The 8,602-nt window shown below is 50.6% G+C and overlaps 1 protein-coding gene across 2 annotated transcripts; it reads left to right on the plus strand.

Annotated features, from left to right (window-relative positions):
- Window positions 1-2,282: 2,282 nt before the first annotated feature.
- On the plus strand, window positions 2,283-7,132 carry BATF3 (basic leucine zipper ATF-like transcription factor 3). 2 transcript variants are annotated; one of them, XM_042051764.1, is made up of 4 exons: window positions 2,283-2,386; window positions 2,615-2,733; window positions 3,974-4,078; window positions 6,502-7,132. In XM_042051764.1, the coding sequence occupies exons 2-4, from the start codon at window positions 2,620-2,622 to the stop codon at window positions 6,685-6,687; spliced, it is 405 nt and encodes a 134-aa protein (XP_041907698.1). In that variant the 5' UTR covers window positions 2,283-2,386; window positions 2,615-2,619; the 3' UTR covers window positions 6,688-7,132. The 2 variants fall into 2 exon arrangements, with proteins under 2 accessions (XP_041907698.1, XP_041907699.1); XM_042051765.1 differs by lacking the exons at window positions 2,283-2,386; window positions 2,615-2,733 and adding an exon at window positions 3,250-3,342.
- The last annotated feature ends 1,470 nt before the right edge of the window (window positions 7,133-8,602 follow it).

Genomic DNA, 8,602 nt, shown 5'->3' on the forward strand with positions numbered 1-8,602 from the left:
GCAGCACTGGAAGGTATCAGACAACCTCCCTTTAAATGCAAGTTCTGTGATGAGCTAAACTCAACACTGGAATGTTCAGCAGCTTTTCAAATGGTTATTAAAAAAGTCTACAGCCTCTGATACCTGCAACTAGCTGTTCTTCCCATTGGCAGGAATATATGAAACACTTCATTTTCCCCCATTCCAGTAGCCTTTTGTCCTTCAGTTAACTTTTCATAGGAATTGGCAGTGTTGTGCAAGACATGTCTAATCAGGCTTCTACTGAAATGTCACAACAGCCAAACTTCTTATTTTTAACTTGGGGCGAATTGGTATTGCATCAAGAAATGTCTGGTAGTTTTTCTTTATATAGCCTTTGAATTTTGTAAGACAGCTCAACAGTGATGGATGCTTGGGTTCATTTGCAAACTGAGTTTGAATTTCTTGGCTTTCAGGGGCGAGACGGAACATCTTGCTGTTTGTTAGTGTGCACTGTGCAATGTGGTTCTTGCTCATGAGGCTGGGCTGTCCCCAGCCAAGAAAAACTTGCAGATTGCAGCAGCATCCACACATGCTTTTGCTGTGTGTACTTTCTGAACAAAGGGGATTACAAACTGTAAAGGGGAAGCTCCTCTTCCAGAAATCTTCACATGGATCCTGACATCTGCTTGGAAGGCTGGGCGCTCTGAGACCCGGTTCTGACGTGCCATTGCCCAGAAGAGCCATGCTGTGATCAGAGACTCCAGTCTGCATGTGTGTAGGCTGCTTCAGTGCAGACCAAAATCACTGATAAACTGCCATTATAAAATGTAAGCTCAGCTGACTAGGCTGCTTTCTGGGCTGGTTTTCTCTCCTGCACAGAAACGCTCTGCCTTTACTGCTGCACTACCTGGAATTACTGTGTAGGCATTTCTACAGATGTACCAGAGATAGCTTTAATACTAAGTAGAAACTTGTTCCCACAAGCAAATTTTGGCTTGTCATTTCCTTTGTCATTTGTTCTGAACAAGAACAGACTATTCAGGCTCCCGGGGACTGTCTCCTGGCTTGTCCCATGCTTATGTTATCCTGGAAACCTTATTCTGCAGCTGCTGGGAATTACTCAGTGAAGTAGATACTTATTCAGGACTAATAAATTCTTGGTGAGCTGCTCATGATTTGATGCTGTCAGGTAGCTTGTGCAGGTGCCATTTGCGGCAGCATTGCTCCTGGAGCGTGGAGTTCAAAGTCCCTCTGTGGGAAGGGACTTTCTTTCCCACAGATCACTCTGGAGGGCTGTTGAGGTGTTTCGTCCACATGGTTCATAGGGTTTATTGCAAGGGAACATACCTGTTCACCGAGCTTGTGAAAATACTGGCTTCTAGTCCTGTTTATTTCAACTGGGCTTAAGCTACAAAGGCAGCAAGAGCCCAGTGCTCTCTTTTTAAGCACCTGTCCCAACTAAGTCCCTGCTTGTGCCCACACGACTACTGCTTTCCTTTAACTGCATGAGGTGTAGTCAATGCAAGATCATTGAAACAATCCTGTTTCAAAGGAGCAGTTGAGAGCAATTCACCCTCTAACACCTCTCTGCCTGGTGGCCAGGGCTGCTTTCCAGGAGATGCTGGTTTGGATCCCCTCAGCTGGAGAGTGTCACTGAACCCACACCTTCTGCTGCCTCAATGAGCAGCTCTTGCTGAACGTCCTGCTCTTGGCACATTAGATGACAGGGAGAAAGAAGCAAGACTGCTTTAAAGAAACCAGAGAATGCCCTGTAAGATGCTTGGGAGACCCAGCACAGTCTGGGGATGCAGGTTAGGTCAGGGTATATTGGCAAGGATGTGCATCCCAGTTGTGGTCCCCATGGCTGTTAGGGTGGGAAGACTCACAGAGATTCGGTCCTCCAGGGTTGGAGAAGCTCTCTGAAAAGTGCAAAAGCAAATAAATGCATGGATAGCCTGGAGGGTGGAGACACAAGCTGTGTTGAGGTGGAACAGCTGGGAAGAAGCACTTCAAACCAAGGAAGTCATGCTCAAGTCTTTCAGTCATGGTTCCCTACCAGGAAGCCTGTGGCAGAGCACAGACTTTGGTTTGACTCTTGGACTCCCAGGGAGCATGGTTCTCACCTTTAGCATGGACTGTTAACCCGATCTTCCTGGAAGGATAGTCTATATTTACTCAGTTTGCCGACTCTTTAACTTCATCTTAATTGGATGACTCAAGCTGCTGAGGAAACCAGAAAAATAGGGAAGTATCTGATTTATTGAGATAGCTGGAGCTTTATGACTGGCTGCCCTGCAGTTTGGGGGCATGTACCCTCCTCTCATGGTCATGCATTTGCCTCTGTGATACAAATCCTTCTGCAGTAGAGCAAGGATGTTGAAGTAGCTGTCGGTGCAAAGACTCCCTTTCAGAGCATAAGGCCAAGGTAACTGTGCAATTAAAATGCAAGGAAGGTGTTCCAGGAGGTAAAAGAAACAGTGTTCAGTCTGTTAAAATACTCTCGACAGAATAGTGGAACAGCGAAATTTTTGTCTGCAGCAACTGTGTTTCCAGCAGTCCTTGTCTGGCTTTGGCTTTACAAGAAGTCTGTCGCATTTCCTTATTATTTAAAGGAACAGGGTGAGTAGCGAAAGTGAAAATCGCTTTATTCCAGTACGGATGCCGTGTCCTCACACCCATGGCCCCGGGCTGAGCTGGCTGTCCCCTATGTGGAGCTGCCGCCGCTTCAGAGAGCCGATGTCGCAGGAGCGCGGCGAGCAGGAGCGCCCGGAGGTGAGGGGCGGGAGACAGAAGGGGACACGGCCGGCTCCCGGGGGCAGCCTGGGGAGGAGAGAAACCTCAGGGAGTTTATTTCTGCAGGCGAAAGAGCGAGTCGGGCCTCCCGGAGGGGCGTCGAGCCCAGCCGGCCCCCGGGACTGGGGCTCTCCGGGGGAATTTTCAGGCAGCTCCTGCCCGGCAGCGCCGTGACCCGGGCTTTCCCCCGACTCCCGGCGGCTGACTTAGAGCCGGCGCTCCCGGAGGGCGGGCACCGCGGGGAAGCGGTGCGGGACGGGGCGGCTCGGTGGTCCCGGGCTCCCGATGCCGGGCGCGGCGGCGGCGGGCGCCATGTGACGGCCATGTGGGCGGCGGCTCCGCCCCGGGCCGCCCCGGCACCTGGCAGCGGCACCCCCGGCCCGGGGCGGCGCGTCCCCTGCCCCGGCCCGCCCCGGCCCGCCCTGCCCTTGCCCTCCCTTCCCTCCGCTCCCTTGCACTCGCACCCCCCGCGGGCCGGGGGAGCCCTGCGGGCGGCTCGGCGGCGCTGGGATGTCGTGCGCCGTCCCGCCGGCGGCGGCGGGGGCCAGCGCGCTGCCCCGGGGCGCGGCGGCCGAGGGCGGCCAGCAGGTAGGGACCGGGGGGTCGGCGCTGCGGGCGGGCACATGGGGCTGAGTCACGCCGGGCAGCGCCGCGTCGGGGGCGCCCGCTGCTCCTGGGCATCGGCCCTTCTTTTCCCGGGAAGGAAAGGCCGCCGCCGTGCCGGCTCTTCCAGGTGGGAGAGCGGGCGAGCTGCCGGCGGTGCGCGGAAAGCTGCCGCGGCACGGCGCGGTCAGCGGCTTTTCCCCAGCCGCAGGCAGCCGGGAAGGGAGCAGGGCTTTCCTCCCCGCTGCTCGCACCTCCGCCCGGTCGGCCGCGCTGGGGCCGGGCAGGTGTAAAGTGCTGCCCGTGGGCAGAGCGGGAGCGCCGGTCCCCGCCTCCGGTCCCCAGCTTTCCCCATCAGCGGCAGTACCACTGCCCGCGGGGCTCGGCGGCATCCCCCGGGCAGCGTGCCGGCATCCGCCCCTCCGCCTCGCGTCCTCCCGTGCGGTGGGGCAGAAGGATGCGCTGCCCTTTGCAGGGACCATGCGGTCTCTGGCAGGCTGGGGATCAGCGCTGTGAAATTGGAAGTGTTCTTTCTCAGAAAGTTGCGCACCCGACTTCGGGCATCTCTGTGTGCACCTTGCGAACTAGAGAAGTGTTTCTGGCTGATGTCTTCCAGAGTCATGAAGAAGATGACAGGAAAGTAAGGAGGAGAGAAAAAAATCGAGTTGCTGCCCAGAGGAGCCGGAAGAAGCAAACTCAGAAGGCAGATAAACTTCATGAGGTGAATGGGTACTTGGTGTTTTGCAGGCACAGCTTGGGTACCAAGTGCAGGACTTTACAATAAACAGAAATTCTTAAGTAGGTGTGGGCCTGTCTTCCCACTAATCCCTCTCAGAGAGCTGGGGGTGTGAGGCAGAGGAAGGCGTGCTGTGGGATGCCTGGTCAGGAACTCCCAGACACTGATGCTGCTGTTGGACAGTGCAGCTCTGCCTTTGGTGACACTGCTAGGAAGAGAGAGACATGGTCCAGCCCTTGCCTCATCCTCCCTCTTTTGCTCTTGCTGTGACCACCCAAAGAATGGGATCACAGGGCTCCTTTGGGCTAAACCAAAACCATTTTCTTCTGTATTAGTGTTAATCTTGTCACATTTGCTATGGCAGAGGATGAATCCTTGCTGTCTTACAAGGTAGAAGGTGATGGAAGAGGAGGGGACCGTGCAGTGGCAATGCTGGCTTAAATCAGTTCTAAAACTGTGGTGTCAGCACTGCCACTCAGCAACGGGGTCCCCAGACATACCCAGTTGAAAAGGCTTCTTAGGAACTTGAGAACCTGCAAGCGTGAGAGCTTGGCTTGGCTAGCTGTTACACTTGTGTGCTTTGATAAGTAACAGTGCTTGTTAAAAGCAAGTGAAATGAAAGTAACTGATTCTTCCAGAAGCTCTTAATATCACGATGTGGTGCAGTTTTCTTTTGTCCCCCGTGAAAACACTGGAAGACAGGGATCCCTTTTCTCTGGTTTTAGATGTTACCTCACACAGCAGTGCTCTTGTAGCCAGGAGTCAGCTTTTGGGTAAGTGTCAGGTTTGCTGCTGCCATTGTGGCTGAGTCAGTTGTTCAGCTCTGAAGGTTCATCACAGGCTTTTTTCTTTCTCACTGTGGAAGCATCTGCCAACAGTTAGCAGAGACTAAGAGGGACAATGTGGGGAGTTTTGGGCTTGGTTTTTCCCAGATCTCCTCTGAGTCAGCGCCTGAGAAAGCCAGGTGCAGGGTACTTCTGAAAAGGGGTAACCCATGACTTTTTGGAATCATTTTTGGGCCCTGTGCCATCCTGCAGCCTCTGATGTTCCTCCTGAACTTGAAGATCTTCCTTGTGCTGGGAATCTTCATTCTGAGGCACACAGGTTTTTCCAGGTATAGGCAGATCTGGTTGAATAGATGTTGTTCTTAGCAAGAACAATGTGACAGTCTCGCCCCTGAAAATGGGACAGAGAAATGGGACAGTAACACTTCTTCCAAAACCCAGGACCATGGGGTTTGGGGCAACGAGAGACGAGCAGAATGACAATCAGGGTCGGACAACTTGGCTGGAGTTCGGCTCCAAAACTGTGTTAGGAGGACTGTGCCTGCTTTACTCTGTGAGAGGTGGCACAAGGGTGGGAGGGAGGGCAAGGAACCCAAAGTTCTGCAGCAAAGGGGGGCAGAGGCAGTGCCAGGCTGCCCAGAAGAACATTGCATGAGAGGTTCTCCCTGCTGCCTTTTAAGGCACATGTAGGCTTTGAAGTTTGTTCTGAAGCTTTCCCAGGGAGGTGAGATTGAGTGGGTGGATGTTGAGCCTTGGGCCAGCAGCGAGACATCTGCAGGTTTTCAGTGGGCTGGCTCTGAGCTCTCTTCTCTTTGGGATGAGAAGGCTTAGAAGCAGGGACACTTGAGACACAAAAAATCAAAAAATGTGACACAGCAGTCTTACATCCATCATGTGTATGCTGCAGAGCAACTCATAACTCCCCTACAGTTAACAGCAGCTTATTTGTTGCCAGAGAAGCCTTAGCTCAAAAGCAGCCAGGTCAGGGATAACCAAGGCAGTGATTGGCCTTCTGATGACAAAATGAGTCTGGCATCAAGCTGGCATGGTGCTTCCCTCCTACTGAGTTCTTGGGCTTCTGAGCAGATGGCTACAAGCTCTGGCAGGCCTGGAGGAGAACAGTGGCCACGCCGTGCTAGCGTGGATAAATGGCTTTTCCCTGCGCTGCCCTGGAGCAGGGGCTGCCCTTCTCTCACCAGCAGTGCCAGGCACCGGGTTTTCCCAGCACCTCTCGGTAGTCAGTGCTTTCATTTTCTCTGATCTCACAGTGCAGAGTCCCTTTTGGCCCTTCCCAGCAGAGGCAGCCCAGGGTGCAAGAGGCCACCATGGGAACACAGCCATCCATGCCTGCAGCTCTGGGCTCCTGGGGGACTCCTGAGGGCCATCGGCACCTCCTGGTCTTCAGGGCCATGAAAGGAGTCACAGTGTGGTCGGGGCACAGGTCGTAAAGCACTTGCCCTGTTCCAGCACCCAGGCTGTGTCTGTCTTTCCTCAGCACTTTGTAAGTTGTAGTAAGAAACCACACTGTTTTTCTACAGTTATGTGAATGTACTCAAGGTGGAAGCACTGAAAGGAATGTTTTGACTGTAAGTTGGTTTTTTTTTTTTTCTCCCCTCCTTCCAGGAATATGAGTCTCTTGAGCAAGAAAATACCTCCCTGAAAAGAGAAATCGGAAAGCTAACAGATGAAATGAAACACTTGAGTGAGGTGTTGAAGGATCATGAAAAGATCTGTCCACTCTTGCACTGCACCATGAACTTTGTGACCATACCAAGGCCTGATGCACTCGCCAGCTGCCTACCAAGATGAGTGCTCTCCTCAGTCACCTCTAACTGTGATGTGCAAAAGTGCCATTAACAGGAGGTTGAAGAATGGCCTACTTAGGGTGCAGATCTTCCATCGAAGAGGGCTGGACTTGACCACTCAGCTCTTCTCCACGTTATATGTTATAGTCTTCTGAATCTCAGGAAAACACCAGTATGGAAAAAAAAGACAATTTGAACAGCAGCTTCTTACTTGGTAGACTCTTCAAGCCATGGTTTTGCCTTTGGAAATGTCAAAGTGCCGTGCAGCCCACTGTGGAGCGATGGAATGTAGACAGGGAAAAGTACCGACCTCGGACTGGGATGCCTTCCTCCCACACGTCCACTGCCAGTAACGCTTTGTCACTTGTCACCCATGTATGTCATGATCTGGCTGCTGGGTTTTATCTCTCTAAACAGGTTTGGTTAATAAAAGCGATGTCTCATCTTTATGATGTTCTCCACCTTCTTCAATAACCAATGTCTTTATAGCATCTCTGCTTTTTATTTGCTGGTCAGTGCCAAAGTCTAATGCTGATCTTCCCATCAGTTGTTCTATTATTTACTTATCACCTCTTCATTGGTTCCTCTTTTGAGGTGTGTGTAACAAAAGAGTTTTCTTAGTCTTCAGTATTCCAAATCATCAGCCCAGCTGGCATTAGTCCTTGGAGTGTTTTATATCCTAAAATATGGCTTGCCCAGTTTCTAATGATGATTGCTCTGTGTGGAAGAAAAGCAAACAGATGGTTTTACACATTGTTTTAAAAAGCAGATTTTGAAATTTACTCTTAATGCACCCACTGGAAATGAACAAACGTCTTCATCCTTTCCTCAACTTGCTTATTGCCTCTGGAAGATTGTGTCTGTGGATTGAGTTTTGCTAAGCATTCTGTTCTATGTCCACAGCAAAGGTGTTTGATAATTGCTTGAAAGAAAAACACTCTGTTTTCTTTAACTTTTTAGTTACAAGAAGGAAGTATGATTGCAGTGCTACTAAGAAATACACAGAAAAATGTGTTTACTTTCTCTGAAGATTCCTAGTAGTGTCAACCTTTAGAAATGTGGATGCTGTAGCTCGGGATCCAGCAAAGAGTCTTTTTCTCACAGTATTTCCCAGTCAAAGAGCACCTTTGGGTAATAAAAATCTCCACCTCTTTGCCAACTCTCTCAATTCAGCATTTGGATTTTTTTCAGTTAAACTCATGGGTTTACTTTCTCCCCTCACCAGGATCGCAGTATTTATCATCAGAATATGATGTGAAATGTCTGAATTTTAATTTTTTTTAAACTTTTTTTTTAGCTTCTTTAGTAGAATGGTGCACTGCTGATCACTGCCAAGATAGAACTGGGGAAACCATGTAGTCAACTCTGCCTTCTAAAGGGCCCTCTTGTACCGATGTCTTAGGCTAGAAACTCCAGATGAGCTGTTGGCTCCCTTAAATTATTTGTTAGGCTGTTACCAAGAGAATTTCCAGAATTTGCATCTGCAGCGTAAATGCTGTCTTCAAAGTTCCTCATGGTCCCTTAAGAACTGAGTCACCCTACAAAGAGAATCTGCTTCAGTCGCTGCCTAGGGAAACAAAAGTCTCAGTACAGTTCAAGATACACATTTTGGATAATGTCCTTGGTACTATTCTGTGTGGCACCCTATATATCCATCCACACACCCACATTCCCTCAGGCACTGAAATGCCACTGTATAGTTTGGGCAGAGTAGAGATGTAATGGAGAAGGGGTAGCATGGTGGAAAATGAACAACATTCCCTCTGGGAGAATCTGTCATGGTTTAGGATGAAGGGAGAGAGGGAATGTTTCATATCTCATAACTAGGTATGTGCAGCTGACTGGAAAGTATCTAACTGAGGTCAGGAGTGTTACAAAAGCTGGTCTCGCATATGGAGCCCTGTGGACCTTCAAAAATG

Source organism: Corvus kubaryi, unplaced genomic scaffold (assembly GCF_017639235.1).
Source record: "Corvus kubaryi isolate FWS band 111438036 unplaced genomic scaffold, C.kubaryi_AGA036_p1.0 76, whole genome shotgun sequence".
In the NCBI taxonomy this organism is placed as follows: Eukaryota; Metazoa; Chordata; class Aves; order Passeriformes; family Corvidae; genus Corvus; species Corvus kubaryi.